This window comes from Caretta caretta, chromosome 3 (genome assembly GCF_965140235.1).
Source record: "Caretta caretta isolate rCarCar2 chromosome 3, rCarCar1.hap1, whole genome shotgun sequence".
NCBI lineage: Eukaryota > Metazoa > Chordata > Testudines > Cheloniidae > Caretta > Caretta caretta.
Window position 1 is genome coordinate 1,965,875 of NC_134208.1, and position 16,514 is coordinate 1,982,388.

At 58.2% G+C, this 16,514-nt stretch overlaps 1 protein-coding gene across 6 annotated transcripts in view; it reads right to left on the reverse strand.

Moving 5' to 3' along the window:
- The window catches only part of DNMT3A (DNA methyltransferase 3 alpha), a 268,395-nt gene that overhangs the window by 43,847 nt on the left and 208,034 nt on the right, over positions 1 to 16,514 (reverse strand). For all 6 annotated transcript variants that reach the window (XM_075126271.1, XM_075126272.1, XM_048846079.2 and 3 more), the window contains 7 exons: positions 12,290 to 12,502; positions 11,253 to 11,411; positions 11,033 to 11,140; positions 7,865 to 8,021; positions 6,929 to 7,078; positions 5,574 to 5,618; positions 3,587 to 3,666 (listed from right to left, as the gene is read on the reverse strand). In XM_075126271.1, coding sequence (XP_074982372.1) covers positions 3,587 to 3,666; positions 5,574 to 5,618; positions 6,929 to 7,078; positions 7,865 to 8,021; positions 11,033 to 11,140; positions 11,253 to 11,411; positions 12,290 to 12,502 — 912 coding nt within the window. The remainder of the gene's footprint in view (positions 1 to 3,586; positions 3,667 to 5,573; positions 5,619 to 6,928; positions 7,079 to 7,864; positions 8,022 to 11,032; positions 11,141 to 11,252; positions 11,412 to 12,289; positions 12,503 to 16,514) is intronic.

Consider the following 16,514-nt stretch of genomic DNA (forward strand, 5'->3'; position numbering starts at 1 on the left):
TCAACATGTTCCCGCAGAGGCTGGAACCTGTCCCTTGCTAGGTAAGCTCTGGCTGTGACCGAGTTGATGGAGGCCCCTATGAAGTCTTGGGGCTGTGTGGGAATCAAAATTGATTTTTCGACGTTGACGTTGACTCCCAGGGAGGAAAAGAGACTGAGCACCATGGAGGTCGAGATCCGAGTCTCAACTCTGGATTGCGCTGCTAGTCGAGATGGGGAATATAAGGACTGGTGGGCCGCTCCGGGGAGCAGTGGTGAGTCCAAATGGCAGGACCCTGTACTGAAAATGCTGAGGGCCTACCATGAACCTTGGGAATTTTCAGTGGGTTACATGCCTATGTGACACTAGGGGTCCTGCATATCGAGAGCCGAAAAGCATGTGCCTTTCTCTAGCGATAGCATGTCGGCCGCTAAAGCGACCATACGGAACTTGGGCTGCCGGATGAAGCAGTTGAAGCGACGGAGATCCAGGATTGGTCTCCATCTGCCATTCTTCTTGGGTACCAGGAAGTAAGTGGAATAGAATCCCGTGCCCTGATAGCTTGGAGAAATGCACTCCCTCACTCCCCTTTGCAGTTAGGGGTCACTTCTAAGGCAAGGATGCTGTTGTGAGAGTGGTCCCTGAGGAGGGATCGGGGTGGGGGATGTGGATGTGGTAGCATGCTGAACTCGATTGTATAGCCATAGCGGATGGCATACAGTACCCACTTGTCTGTTGTTATTGCACTCCAAGCTGGTAAGAAGAGTGCTAGACTCACCCGAAGGGGGTGGGTTGGTTGCATGGCAGTTGGCATGGTGGTTGACACTCAGAAATATTGTTTCTGAGAGGTTTGAATGTGAGATGCTGAAGTCCGGGAAGGGGGCCTGGAGGGTGGGATCGTCAGGTCTTCTGGCACTTCCGAGGAGGTTCGTATGGTCTCTGGTGGAAGACCTGGGGAGTCTTGAGGAGGTGGTGGGTGGTAGAAGTTCTGCTTGGGTGCAGGTGCACAGATACCCAGCGATTGAAGTGTGACTCTGGAATCCTCGAGGGAGTGGAGGGAATTGTCAGTCTTCAGCTTCAACCAGTGTGACTCGTGGAACTGGAGCTCCTCAATGGTATTTGCACCTCCCTGGGTAAACTGGATGTGAGCAGCCACGATTCCCTCCGCATGACAATGCCCATGGCCATGGAGTGTGAAGAGGATCTGCAGCGTCTAGAGCCGACTGTAGTGCCGTTTGCCCTCCTCCAGGATAGACTGGAAACATGCTCAACCTTGCTGAGGAGCCTTTCAGTAAAGTCCTCCAACTTTCTGTAGTTGAGGAAGTTAGATTTGGCCAGCAAGGCCTGGTAGTTTGAAATTGGAGGCTAGCTCAAGAGAAGACCTGGCGTCCCAGAAGGTCTAAGCATTTGCCCTCCTTATCCGACGGGGTGGAGCATGGGTGTTGCTGTCTGGACTGTTCTGTTGCTGCTTGCACCATGAGAGAACTGGGTGGGGGTGTGAAAAAAGAAACTCCAATCCCTTGGCCGGTACGTAGCCTCTCTTCCCTGCCCCCTGGAGGTAGGCATGCAAGTGGCCAGGGTAGGCTAAACAGTTCGAGCTGGTTGCAGAATGGCATTGTTGATTGGCAGAGCAACCCTGCTCGGCACCGAGGAATGAAGGGTGTCCAGGACCTGGTGCTGCTTGTCTCGTATTCCCTCCAGCAGAATATGAAGGCCGTCTGCCACTCTTCCCAGGAGTTCTGGGAACTGCCAAAAGTCATCTGGAGGCGAGAGGGAGTGAGGTTCCTGTAGCATCTGGAGAGGACGATGGGAAATGCTCTTGCTTCAGAAGTACTGGCAGAACCGGACTGAGCAATTCGTCCCCCACAACTGCTTCGGAGCACCTGCCCGAGGGCACCCTGAGCGGGGATGGGGGTGAAGCCTCCCTTGCCAAATGGGTGGCTTCTGAGGGTGGGTACAGAGGCCAGGATCCCCAGTAGGGCCAGCAGGACTGATCCAGCGGATGCTGCAGAGGGCTCCGTGGTGAGGGAAACCAATGACCTCCCAGCTGTTGGGAGAGAAAGATACAGCCACGACACTGGTGGTCCTTTCGGGTACCCGTACCAGTGGTAGGGACTGGGCAGCCCTTGTCCTCAGTCGGAATCCTCCCATGGTGAGGACTCGGATCCCGGTTCCAAAGGTGGTACCCTTGGAGCCAGTGGAAGTGTGAAAACCGCAGAAGGATGAGTCCCAGCGTGACTCGACTGAGTAAGTCCTAGATAGGAGATCGGACCTCCCTAGGTGCAGAGGGTGGAGGAAGGTGTGAGATCTCAGTTCTCCTAAAGGAAACAGTTCATGTGGTTCCGCTGTTTCCTCCAATCCCCCCGGTGTTAACGGTACTCGTTCCGCGACCAGAACTGGCCCTGGAGCGGAGGACTGTCCCGGAGTTGACGGAGCCCTTGTCTTAAGGGAGGCCGACATTGAGGGCATGCACGACTGGGTGCTCGGTGCCAGCGGATCCGCTGGTCTGCGTGACGTTTTGGCATGCTTGTGCACCTTGGAACGCCCCGCTTCTCCGTGGCCGGTACTTGCGGAAAGCGCATCGTCCTTCTTAGGCCTAGAGGAAGACTTACTGTCATGCGTATCATAGAAGATTAGGGCTGGAACAGATCTCAGGAGGTCATTGAGTCCAACCCCCTGCTCAAAGCAGGACCATGCTTCCCTGCCTCCCAGCCAGGCCCTGGCACATGGTCCGAGGCAGCGGTACCAGTGAAGCAGGACTCTATCTCCACAGCTGGAGGTGCACTCCCGGGTTTCTCAGGCCAACGTATGGGGCAGTTCCCCAGCCTGGTTCCAACTAAGGGCTCATGGCGACCTCCATGAGGCACTTCTTGAGGCGGAGAGCCCGGCCTCCTTGGGTACAGCGTGGGACGGATGGGCAGACACAGCACCTGGATGCAGTGCGGGCCTCTCCCAAGCAGCAGTGGGCACACTGCATGCCAGTCGCTGACCGAGAAGGAACGCAGGCAGGAGGTGCAAAACTGAATCCTGGCCTCTTTGGTACAATCCACTTTCTGCATGTGGGTGCTGGACAGGGGGAACTGGTAAACACATTCCACAAAGGCCTCAGTTCTACTAAAATTATTCCTAAAAACGACACTATGTTAAAAACAGCAAAAAGTGGAAGAAAACTATCTACAATTCTGAACTGTTATTTGCCAGTATGTCAGAGATGAGAGGACACTAGCAGCTCTGGCCTGGACCACGCAGCGATGAGAAGGAACTGGAGACCCGGTTCATGCGCCCCGCACTTTATTGCCTTGGATGAAACCCTGAGGTGAAGGCAGGGCGCGTGTGCTGACCACCGGACACTCCTACTTGCACACGGCACATGCGTGACCCCTCAGCGGAATGCAACAGGGACCATCACTCGAAGAAGGTGGTGCCCACACAGGGCAGAGAGGCCTCACTGCAGCTGAGGCCTGAAGCTCGGGTCTTGCCCCTCTGCAGAGCAGAACTGGATGATCAAAGTGCACATGCGGCTTTGCTCGTGTCTGGCCTGGAACGTCCAGGGAGGCTGGGGGCCAGGCCAGCCTACAGAGGCAAGAAGGCTCCCCCCACTCCATACCTTGCAGTTTTGGCACATTCCTCCGATAAATAGAGGGTGTTCCAGGGTAACGTTGAGGCTTCCACAAGAAATGCAGATATCTGGGGAGGGGGAGAGTAGAAAAGGCAAGAGTGTTACATACAATGGGGGCTTCTCAGCCTCACCTCCATCCCCTCTCCCGCACTCTGTGTCCCAGCTACCTGGTCCAGAGCACCCCAAGCTCCCAGGAACCAACACCACACTGCACTGCCAGCATGGCTTCCCAAACGAGTCAGTGTGAGCCCCGGCAGACTCCACGCCCACTAGCCACAAGAGGAGCCCGGAAGGCCACACACTTTACGGTAGGAAGGGTCATCCGATGTCCTGCATCACACCGGGCAGAGACTCCAGCCAGCGATTCCTGCCTCCAGCCCACAAGCTACAGTGGAGGTAAAGTGCATCCCTTTGACAGACCCCCAGGCCTAAGCTAAAGTGTTCAAGTGACAGCAAATTCCCCACAGCCACTGGTGGCTTGCTCCAGTGGTTCATTACCCTTCTCTCCCTGTTAAAACTCTGCTCCTTATTCCTAGCCTGGATTTGTCTCACTTCAGTTTCTAGCCACTGGGTCTTGTTCTGCCTTTGCGAGGTGCACAAGCCATCGGCCCCACGCAGAGCCAGGAGCCAGTCTCGTATCCTTCTTTCAGGTCAACTAAACAAGAGTTGCAGAGTGCAAGGCCGGAAAGGACCATTAGATCACCCCACCTGACATGTGCATATCCAAGGCTACTATACTCCAGCCAGTTACCCCAGTAACGGGTGTTTGGCTAATGCACCTGCCAGCAAGGCAGCCAGTCTGCATTTAGAGACGCCAAGCCACGGAGAATTCCCCACTGCCCTTGGGAGTCCCCCCCTTCCCTGATTAATTCCACGCACTGTTACAGATTTGCACCTTATTTCTCGTTTGGTCTGGCTCCAGCTCCCAGCCACTGGCTCTCCACTACCTGTCTCCGCTAGAGGAAAGAGCCCTCTAGGACCTGGTGAGTTCTCCCTGGGAAAGCACTTACACACTGTAACCAAGTCACCTCTCAATCTTCTTCCTGGTCAGCTAAACAGACAACACTCCGCTGGAGGGTGTTTTCTCCAGCCCTGTCCTCCTGCTTTGGGCCGCTCTTTTCTGCACCCACTGCAATTTTTCAACATCCTTTTAAAAACGTGACCCCCAGAACAGGACACCGAATTCCAGCAGCGTCTCCCCAATGCCGTGTACAGAGAGAAGATCTCTGGGCTTGTCCTTGCTACCCCCCTGGTTACACACCCAAGGCTTGCTAAGGCATCACCCTGGGCACTCTTATACGGTTGCTTGCACGCTGTGACTCTTACATCATTTCCAGGCACTGCTTTCCAGCAGACAGCCCCCGTTCTGTGCACATGGCCTGTGTCCCCGGCTCTTACGCGGAGACCTTGGCAGTGCCTGGATTGCACACACTGTGTTTGAATGGGCCCAGCTTACCCAGCAATCCTGCTCGCTCTGCACTGACTGCCCCGGCACTTGTTACCCCCCCGCCAATGGCTGCGTCATCTCCTAACTTCACCAGCAAGGACCTGAGATTTTCTTTCAGACCAGTGCTGAAGACACTGAGTAGCATGGAGCCAACTGCCTTCTAGTCCAGTCTCCTGTCTCCAACCACATCTCTGCCATCTGCCCCAAGGGTGCTCCCCTGATGATCCCATCGGTGTGGGAATGCAACACACGCAGCCACTCCCGCTAGTGCCACGTGCTGTGTCCCCAGGACAGCCCTTCCATCCAACAGGATGGCCACTGTCCGCACCGCTGCATGCCAGTCGGATGCAAACCAGGAGGTGTCTCTGCCAACTGGCTCCCTTCCTGCCTCACCGCCACCACAGTCTCTCTCTAAGCGCAGGACAGCGTGCGGCCAAAGGGGAGGCTGAGGCTTACTGACGTCCCGTCTCTAGGGATGTCTGGGGACAGCAGTGGGTGCTAGGCACCTCCCTGCTCACACACACTCACCTTCGATGTTCCTGCATTTCTGGCGAACCTCATAAACAAGCCGCTCTGGGGGAGCGAAAGAAGAAGTCAGGCAGATCACAGGGGGCCTGGAGGGCGGCTGGGTTACGCACAACGGGACAGGATGCTCTGCGCCGGCCCGCGGGCAGCTCATAAGGAAAGAGCGGGAGTTTCTCCAGGGCCCGAGAGAAGGGTCTTTCCCTAGCCAGGCCTCGGCCACTCAGCCCTGACATGGGGCAGGGTGGGAATTCCAGCCCCTTCTCCTCCTGCCCCCTGGGGGTGTGGGGTCCCGGATGCAATGCAAATGACAGTGTCCCCAGAGATGGGGCAGTGCGAGGGGGACACAGATCCTGCTGCCCAGGGAGGAGCCAGGAGGAGCAGAAGTGGGATCCAGGCCCTCGTTCGGGTCCAGCCCGGCCCAGGCTGCTCCAGGGCCATGGGAGACAAGTGGGGGTCTCAGAGCAGTCCCCAGTGGGAGAGGAGCCAGGCTCCTTGCTGGTGGTCTCTGCAGAGACACAAGGGGCAGAATGGGTGTGAAGACTGCACTCGGCCAAGGGGAGGGGCTGAGACGCTGGCCAGGCACTGGCCAGGCCCAGGCTGCACCTGCTGTCTGGGTAGGAGGTTTAGTGTCCAGGGCCGCTGGGCACCAGTCACCAGGGCTACACACAGAGCCAGTGCTGCCCTCCAGTGGCAGGGCAATGTGTGAGCACGGAGACACAGGGGCCAGTTCTCTTAGGGAGACGGCAGCCAGGCTCCCTCTGTCTTCTCTCCCCTGGGTGACTGAGGGGAGAGAGGAGCTACTTTGGGGGTCCATTACTCTGCACTGGGGTGGCAGCCCCCACTTCTCTCCTCACCCCCTCCCTTGCCCGGCTAGTGAGAATGAGGCCTCGCAGAGCAGCTCTGGTGGGGCTTAACCCAAGTCCAGAGGCAACCCCCGTCCAGGAAAAGCTGGAGCCACCCTGGGCTCGGGATTCAAAACCAGATTCCAACTCCCCGAAGGGGCAGGGGTGGTTCAATCACTGGAGAAACTGGGCCCACCGCGGCCTGGCTCGGGGGGCTAGCCGCAGATCAAGAAGGGGATTTGGGAGGTAGGCTTGGGCAGCTCTAGTTCTCAGGCTGGCCTTGGGAGGCATTAGTGCTCCCCAGGGCCAGCAGACAGAGCCCTGCAGCCCCCCTGGGCCAGTGGGGTGCCTCCGCAAAGGGGTGGGGTCTGCTCTCACGACAGGGGAGGGGCGCGATGCCAGCTGCACCATGGGAAATGCTGCTCTGTAGCTGCAGTGGCGGCTAGTGGGAAGCTGGGCCCTCGGCCAGCCAGCCACCCCTCTCCAGAGGCCCTCCCTCAGCGGGCGGGTGGCTACCTCGGGTACGCTCGTCTATGATCTCCTTGACCTTGGGCTTCTCCGTTGTGCTTTTCCTTGGTTTTTTGGCTGGCGGAGGCGGGGGGTAAGCGGCTGCTTCTGGCTCCACCCACATCTCCGTGTAAACTTCTTTGTAGGGATTCCGCTCCTCTGCGCAAAGGGAACGGGACGCGGTTAGAGCGGGCGCAGGAGAGCGGTACGGGCCAGCTCCTCGCAGCGGGCACGGGGGAGCTGGGCCAAGCAGTCGGCTGCCAGGCATTTCCCAGGGACACCCGTGGCAGCGTAGGCCGCTGGCCCCCACCCTTTCACTGCTCCCTGACCCCTCTCTGTGGCCACCTGCGAAGGCCGGGTGCTCCTTGGGGCGGGAGCTGGCTGATTTCACTGCACAGCGGGGCCCTAATCCCTACCTGGGGCTTCTCGGCTATCACGCCAGGAGCGACCCCACAAGGGAGGGGAGGCTAGCAGATCACAGGGAGGTGCCAAGGGGGGGGCCTCCCCTGACTCTGATTGCAGCTGGGACTGGACAATCACTCCCAGCGGCCAGGACCGCTCCTAGCGGAGCAAGGCAGTGCTGATGAGTTGAGCTCCAGGAGATGGGCAGGCTGGCAGGGCTGGCCAGCCTCTCTGCTGCCCCAAATCTGGCCTTTGAGGCTGAAGAGGTGGACAGCAGTGGCCAGACCTGGTAGGACAGAGCTTCTGGCGATAACTGAGCTAGGGACAGGATGGCCGAGGTAAGTCAGCCTAAGGTTGGGGAAGGGCACTGTGCCCCCGGTGCGGGGAAATACAGCGTCTCGTTGGCACGCTCGGGAGTAGATGTGTCCGGTGCCATGGACACGCAGGCGAGTCCCACTGCCCCTCCCCATGGTCCAGTGCCCATTTCGCAGCCTGGCTCCCCCTGCCTGGAGCTACATCCGCCCCATCCCAGAAACCCGTTACCTTCTGGTGGCTCCAAGCCTTTGGGACCAGACGGCTGGAAGCCCCCCAAGGCCCACTCGATCATCTGCTTGTTCTGGATCTCCACCGCTTTGGAAGTGTCTGTCTCGTCATTCTCAGGGCATGCTGGGAAGATCTTCCCCGCTCTGCTGCTGGCCACCTGCGCAGCGAGCCCCGGGGTCAGGCCAGTTGCCCACAGCCTAAGAGGGGCCTCCCCTTCCCCACGACAGGGCTCTTCCCTGCTCTGTGTGCAGCCAGGACAGTGCTGCTGCCATTCAGGCCGGGGCTGAGCGCGGCAGTGCCCCTTAGCCCAGCCACTGCCACTGCCCTGAGCGGGCTGCAGGTGCCCGGTGAGCAGCAGGCAGCATGGCGCAGAGGAAGCAGCTGCCCAAGCAGGTAACTGCAGAAGCAGGTTAGATGGGAGACTTCAATCACCCTGATATCTGCTGGGAGAGCAATACAGCGGTGCACAGACAATCCAGGAAGTTTTTGGAAAGCGTAGGGGACAATTTCCTGGTGCAAGTGCTAGGGGAGCCAACTAGGGGGAGAGCTTTTCTTGACCTGCTGCTCACAAACCGGGTAGAATTAGTGGGGGAAGCAAAAGTGGATGGGAACCTGGGAGGCAGTGACCATGAGATGGTCGAGTTCAGGATCCTGACACAGGGAAGAAAGGAGAGCAGCAGGATACGGACCCTGGACTTCAGGAAAGCAGACTTCGACTCCCTCAGGGAACAGATGGGTAGGATCCCCTGGGGGACTAACATGAAGGGGAAAGGAGTCCAGGAGAGCTGGCTGTATTTCAAGGAATCCCTGTTGAGGTTACAGGGACAAACCATCCCGATGAGTCGAAAGAATAGTAAATATGGCAGGCGACCAGCTTGGCTTAACGGTGAAATCCTAGCGGATATTAAACATAAAAAAGAAGCTTACAAGAAGTGGAAGGCTGGATACATGACCAGGGAAGAGTATAAAAATATTGCTCAGGCATGTAGGAATGAAATCAGGACGGCCAAATCGCACCTGGAGCTGCAGCTAGCCAGAGATGTTAAGAGTAACAAGAAGGGTTTCTTCAGGTATGTTGGCAACAAGAAGAAAGCCAAGGAAAGTGTGGGCCCCTTAATGAATGAGGAAGGCAAGCTAGTGACAGAGGATGTGGAAAAAGCTAATGTACTCAATGCTTTTTTTGCCTCTGTCTTCACTAAGAAGGCCAGCTCCCAGACTGCTGCGCTGGGCATCACAACATGGGGAGTAGATGGCCAGCCCTCTGTGGAGATAGAGGTGGTTAGGGACTATTTAGAAAAGCTGGACGTGCACAAGTCCATGGGGCCGGACGAGTTGCATCCGAGAGTGCTAAAGGAACTGGCGGCTGTGATTGCAGAGGCATTGGCCATTATCTTTGAAAACTCGTGGCGAACGGGGAAGTCTCGGATGACTGGAAAAAGGCTAATGTAGTGCCCATCTTTAAAAAAGGGAAGAAGGAGGATCCTGGGAACTACAGGCCAGTCAGCCTCACTTCAGTCCCCGGAAAAATCATGGAACAGGTCCTCAAAGAATCAATCCTGAAGCACTTGCACGAGAGGAAAGTGATCAGGAACAGTCAGCATGGATTCACCAAGGGAAGGTCATGCCTGACTAATCTAATCGCCTTCTATGATGAGATTACTGGTTCTGTGGATGAAGGGAAAGCAGTGGATGTATTGTTTCTTGACTTTAGCAAAGCTTTTGACACCGTCTCCCACAGTATTCTTCTTGTCAGCAAGTTAAAGAAGTATGGGCTGGATGAATGCACTATAAAGGTGGGTAGAAAGTTGGCTAGATTGTCGGGCTCAACGGGTAGTGATCAATGGCTCCATGTCTAGTTGGCAGCCGGTATCAAGTGGAGTGCCCCAAGGGTCGGTCCTGGGGCTGGTTTTGTTCAATATCTTCATAAATGATCTGGAGGATGGTGTGGATTGCACTCTCAGCAAATTTGCGGATGATACTAAACTGGGAGGAGTGGTAGATACGCTGGAGGGCAGGGATAGGATACAGAGGGACCTAGACAAATTGGAGGATTGGGCCAAAAGAAATCTGATGAGGTTCAATAAGGATAAGTGCAGGGTCCTGCACTTAGGACCGAAGAACCCAATGCACAGCTACAGACTAGGGACCGAATGGCTAGGCAGCAGTTCTGCGGAAAAGGACCTAGGGGTGACAGTGGACGAGAAGCTGGATATGAGTCAGCAGTATGCCCTTGTTGCCAAGAAGGCCAATGGCATTTTGGGATGTATAAGTAGGGGCATAGCGAGCAGATCGAGGGACGTGATCGTCCCCCTCTATTCGAAATTGGTGAGGCCTCATCTGGAGTACTGTGTCCAGTTTTGGGCCCCACACTACAAGAAGGATGTGGATAAATTGGAGAGAGTCCAGCGAAGGGCAACAAAAATGATTAGGGGTGTGGAACACATGACTTATGAGGAGAGGCTGACGGAACTGGGATTGTTTAGTCTGCAGAAGAGAAGAATGAGGGGGGATTTGATAGCTGCTTTCAACTACCTGAGAGGTGGTTCCAGAGAGGATGGTTCTAGACTGTTCTCAGTGGTAGAAGAGGACAGGACAAGGAGTAATGGTCTCAAGTTGCAGTGGGGGAGGTTTAGGTTGGATATTAGGAAAAACTTTTTCACTAGGAGGGTGGTGAAACACTGGAATGCGTTGCCTAGGGAGGTGGTGGAATCTCCTTCCTTAGAAGTTTTTAAGGTCAGGCTTGACAAAGCCCTGGCTGGGATGATTTAATTGGGGATTGGTCCTGCTTTTGAGCAGGGGGTTGGACTAGATGACCTCCTGAGGTCCCTTCCAACCCTGATATTCTATGATTCTATGTTGGTCTAACTCCAGGACCCATAGCACTGCCTAGCTGAATGGATGGGACCGAGGCAAGTGGGCCCTTCCCTTCCACCCCTTCCCTGCCAGGGAGTCTCTCTCTGGACCCCATCGCTGAGTGCCTCGCCCTGCGTAATGCGTTCACCGCCCTCGGGCGGCAGGGCAGATCCCTGCTGGGCGCCCAGAGAGCCTGAGGGATCTGCCCATGGTCACACTCCCGCAGTCTGGGCCAAATCCAAGGCTCATGGGTGGATGGGCCTGGGGACTGCAAGGGGCGCCCTTGTGCCTGGCACCCTCTCTGGCCGCTCTTACCTGCAGGACCTCGTAGATGGCTTTGCGGTACATCGGCTGCTTGTTATACGTGGCCTGGTGGAAGGCGTTGGAGAAGGAGCTCAGTGGCAGGAGCTTCTCCACGCAGACCTGTGAGGAGCAGAGATGGGGGCTGTGAGAGGAAAGGAGAGCACCCGTCCACCAGGGCATGCCCAAGAACTGCCAGCCCGCAGCCCAGATGGCGCCTGGTGCTGCCACTTACCACGGAAAACTTGCCATCTCCGAACCACATGACCCAGCGGGTGCCCTCGGCTGCTCGGCTCCGCCCAGTCATCCACCAGGACACAATCCGGCCCGGCCACCAGGAGAATCCACGCAGCTTCCCCCACACCAGCTCACCGATCCCGAAGCCTCGGCCATCCTGCCGGCCCAGGGAGCAGACGGAGCGTCAGAGAGTGGGCCCCCCGGTCAGAACCAGAGCTGGGCCTGCCCGGGGAGGGGCAAGGCAGGGGGCTAGACACGGGGAAAGGGGAACAGCCGGGGTGTGGGGGAACAGGAATGGGCAGGGATGAGATACATGCATGCGGGCCAGTGGAGTTGGCGGGGGGCAGGCGAGGTCAGGGGAGGGGGGCGGGGATGCAGAGCGGGCAGAAGGAAGGTGTATAAGGGAGGACGGGGCAGAGGCATGGGGTGGGGAGGGGAGGCACAAGAGGTATGGAGGGAAAGATGGGGGAGGTGTGCAGAGAAGGTTGGGGGAGGGGAGGTGTGTAGGGGGGTGGAGGTGCAGGGTGGGGGAGGGGAGGGGTGCAGGAAAGGATGGGGGAGGGGAAGAGGTATGGAGGGATGGAAAGGGAAGAGCCACAGGGTGGAGGACAGGTGTGCAGGGAAGGACGGGGGAGTGGAGGAGCGGAGGGGTGCAGAGAAGGATGCAGGAGGGGAGGTGTGCAGTGTGGAGGAGGGGAGGTGTGGAGGGAAGGATGGGGGAAGGGAAATGTTCAGGATGAGGGAGGGAAGGTGCAAGGTGGGGGAGGGGAGGCGTGCAGGAAGGACGGGGAGGTGTGATGCTGGGTGAGGGAGGGGTACAGAGAAGGACGGGGAGGGGTGGTGCAAGGTGGGGGAGGGAAGGCGTGCAGAAGGAGAAGCATGGGTGGCGGCAGGGATCGGGGTGGCTAAGGTCCCGGAATGTGGCATGGGTGCTCTGCTGTGGCTGGGTTCCCACCAGATGGTGCCCCCCACATCTGCCCCCAGCAGTGCTGGCCTGAAGGCCCCCTGGCCCCCACTGCTTGTGGCTGAACTCACCTCGTACTCCGGCTCGTCGTCAGCTGACTTGGACGTGCTCTTGTCCACGGCGTCGGCCACCACTGGCTCAGGCGTGGTGGCCACGTTGGGCGAAGCGGGGTCTGTGGGCTGCTGTGAGGCAGGCGGGCTGGCCTCCTCCTCCTTCTGGGGCTCTGCCCGTTGGCTCTCCTCTACCACGTTCATGACAGCAATGACTTTGGCCTTCTTCTCAGCCTGCAGAGAGAGCAAATGGGGAGTCAGGGCTGCCTGCTGCGCCTGGGGGAGGAGGGACCCCCCAAAAGCCGGAAGTGGGCAGGGAAGAGGCCACCAAGTGTCAGATCCCCTGCAGGGACTGCTCGGCTCAGCCGAGCCAGCTCTCAAGTGGGCCCTGTTGGGGCTGGCAGGGCGCAGGGCCCCCAGCAATGAGGCACCATCCTGGACTCTCCCACCGTGGGGCTCAGTTTGGGAAAGGCCCCTCGGGGGCCCAGCATGACCCTGGGCCTTGACTCACCAGACACCAGCTTCGCACCCATGGGACCATGTGGTGTCGGGGACCCAGCCTGGCATGGGAGGCTGCAACGCTGTGTGGGGGGCCCTCTAGGGAATGGGGGGGCTCCCCTCTCGGAGGAGACAGCCAGGTCATTCAGGCAGCTTGTGGTGGCCCCAGGAGGGGAATGTATGACTGCAGGACCTCATACATGGTCTGCCCTGTCCCCTTTCTGCCCTGTCAGAGGGGCCGGGCCCCTGGCCAAGAGATGCAGGGTCTAGACCCAGCCCTCCAGTCCCAGGGCTGCAGTGCTGCCCAGGTGGGTGGGAGAGAGCACCATGCCCTGTGCTGCCCAGTGCCACGCGCTGCCCAGCAGGGAATCTCCCCAGCCTGCTAGGGGTGGAGTGGAGGGAAACAGAGGGCTCAGGAGTGTGAGTGAGGGGAGGGCACAGAAAGTCCTTCTCCTGGGAGGGGAGACAGTCCCCAGGGGCAGTGGGAGATGAGGGATGCCAGAGCTCCTCGGGTGATGCCCAGCCAAAGGGCCAGGGCCCCGCTCAGAGCAGCACTGTGTGAGCACAAGCCATGGCTTCAGTCAGGGGGAGCAGTCACCATCACCTGCCAGGGTCAGGAACACCCTGCCCCAGACTGCTCCATGCTGGTCCCAGGTGCGGGTGGCCCAAGCCGGAGCTGTTTGTGACAGTGGGGGACAATGCCAGGCCGAGGAGCCCGGGGATGGCTTTCCCCACCCCAAAGGAAGTGCCAGGTCCCTGGAGTCACAAAGTAGGTGTCCCAGCGGCTCCCTGGGAATCAAATCACTGGCCTCCTTCCCCAAACACCATGCGAAGGGTGTCACTGCACTGGCTGTGCTGACTGATGCCCCCTGGGAAGACTGGGCCCAGGGATGCTGTGCCAATGGTACTGAGGGGCACCCTGGGCCTGCCAGGAGCTAGGTCTGCTCTCATCAGCCACTATGCAAAACAACTAGGGCACAAGCCTGTGCCCAGCCCCCCGCAACTGATGGTGCCCTGAGCAGTGACTGCCCCCAGTCCCCCCTTCCCCTCCCATGTGGTGTGGGAAGCAGCATGGTGCAGCCTGGGAGAGGGCACAGCTGGGACCCCCCAGAGCCTGACTGGGAGGATGGAAAGGAGCTCTGGGGGCCGCACCCCGCATCAACCAACCCTGCCATCAGGTGTGCCGGAAACAGCCGGGAGAGCTCTCAGCCGCTGGATGCAGGGATTGGAGAGGGCAAGACCACTATCAGCCGGAGCGGTGACAGCACCAGCATTTACCAAGGGCCTACCCCGCACCCCTGGGACAAGCCTGCCCCAAACTCTCCCAGCCACCTCTGCTTTCTACCCCCCACCCCTCTCACCCCAGCCGCACACCTGAGCGCAGCGGGGCGGCATTCTCCACAACCCCTGCAGCCCACCGAGCCCTGGCTACTCATGTTCCAGCTATGTCCAACCCTCGACACTGCCTTCATGACGGCACTCCCTGCCTCGCTAACCGGACGCTGCTCGGATGGAACGAGGGAGGCACCTGCAGGCCGCGAGCAGCCCGAAGCTCCTAGGAACGGTGACTCCTGCGCTCTGGGAGCTAGCTTGCCCCAAGCCAGCGAGTCCCTTCACCCAGGGATGGGAGGCAAGCTCCAGGCCCAGGTGGCACCAATCTGACTGCAAGGCGGGCTCTCCATGGCTGGCACGTTAGAAAAGGCAGAACTATGAACTATGAATATGTGGGGCTCAAATGTCCAAATTGATCGGGGGATTTGTAACTAGATCACAGGCCCTGGAGCCCTCGAGAGCAGGGTGGGGCAGGGCACACTGCAAATCGCTGCCCAGCTGTCGCCCAGAGGATGCCAGGTGTAGAGCATCCCCCTGCCAGCTGTAGTCATCAAACTTGGGACAAGAGGAATTAGAGGCTTCAAAGAGCTGAAGCACAATGAGTAGCTGCTTCGTACCTTGCCCAGCCCCGGGACCGGGGCTGGAGGCAAAGGCTCCGGGCAGCATGGCTCACGTGCGGACTCGCTGGTGCAGCAGCTCAGACGTGGGATCCTTTACTGCTGGGATGGCTCATGGCCAGTAATACTCCATCATGCAATCTGTTTGCCAGGAGCTGCGAATGGGCGACAGGAGATGGATCACTCGATGATTCCCTGTTCTGTTCATTCCCTCTGCAGCACCTGGCATTGGCCACTGTCGGTAGACAGGATACTGGGCTAGATGGACCTTTGGTCTGACCCAGGATGGCCACCCTTGTGTTCTTATCGGGGCCGGGGAACTGGCTAAGCAAACCTCAAGCTTATGGCCTGGGAGAAGAGGGGTCAGGAAGGAATCCTGATCAGCTGCATTATGGGCCTTCCCCCAAACCTAAAGCTTCAGGTAGTAGATGCTGCTGGGACCCACATGTTCCTGAGGGAGCGGCTGGCCTATTCTGCCAGGCAAAGCTGGCTCAGCCTACGTCAGAGCTGGGCAGTCCCTGGGTTCTGCAGGCTCACAGGCCTATGGCCCGTGTGGACCCTGTTCCACTGGGTCGTCTGGCGTGGATACGGCAGGAGGGTGACCTGCCCAGCAATGGCAGGCACGTGGCTGGGATCCCTGCTGGTACTGCCCCACTCCTATCAGCAGGGGTGCCCCAACAGAGCTGAGAAGGGATGCCCCCCTCGGGTGAATTTTGCCCCTGGCCGGCAGCGAGGGCGATGTGAAGGAGCTGGCTCCGTGGCTGTGTTCCCTGTAAGCTGCACAGTTGGGGGCCACTCAGGAGAGATTCCAGTGCTGCGCACATCTAACCGGTAGCCTCCCCCTCTACTTTGAAGCCACGTTGCTCCTGGGACCCTCCTGCTGGCTGTGCAGAGGGGAGAAAGGAGGGTGCTGATGTCAGGATGTCCCCCTCCTGCTCCCCCAGTCCCTGTACCCCATCTCCACAGAGCAGGGTAGAGGAGACAGGGCTCAGGACTGGCAGCAGCTCTGAACAAGCCTTCGGGTGAGTCACTGCCTTAAAGAGACAGCGCACGGTCTCTCAGAGACTTCCCCAGCAGCCAACACACACTGTCTGTCTGTCTTACTCACTCACACACACACACACACACACACACGTTGTTGTTAACGTCTCAGTACCTCCTGCAATGCACGTATATTCTAATTTTATTCTTTCAAAGTGTGCCATTTTAGTGTTTTGACTGGACTATGCGTTTCATAATTTTTATTTCTCTTACACTTAAATTTAACTCTTTGAGTAGTGAGTTGTAAAATGCCAAACCTGTCCTGACTGGAGTAATTATCCCTATGGTAACTTTAAAAAATCTGTATTATATCTAGGTTTTTTGTTTCTACTGGTGGGGCATGTCGGCACATACCTCAGGGCACATAACATTTATTCTGCACACGGGTGGAAAAACGTAGAGGGAACGTTTCTCCAGGGTGCCGGAGAGGAGGGATGGGGGTGGCTGGGGGAACGGCGTTACCACACCGCCAGGCCCTTCTTACTGCGCAGCCAGCCAGCCAAACTCTGCCGCAGCCCCCTAGTAACGCCAGAGGAGGTGTGGGGCCAGACCAGGCTGGCACAGCCCAGGCACTGAGCCAAAGTGAAGAGCCCAGTCCCGCTGCCGGGGAGCCAGTGGAGTGGGGGGAAAGCGCAGAAAAGCACCAATCCCACCCCACAATTCAACTTTGTGGCCCAGGATCAGATCTGGCAAGGCCCATCCCTCCCCCCCAGCCCTTAAAGCGTTGCCAGGTTCACCTAATTAGACGTTTACAGTGC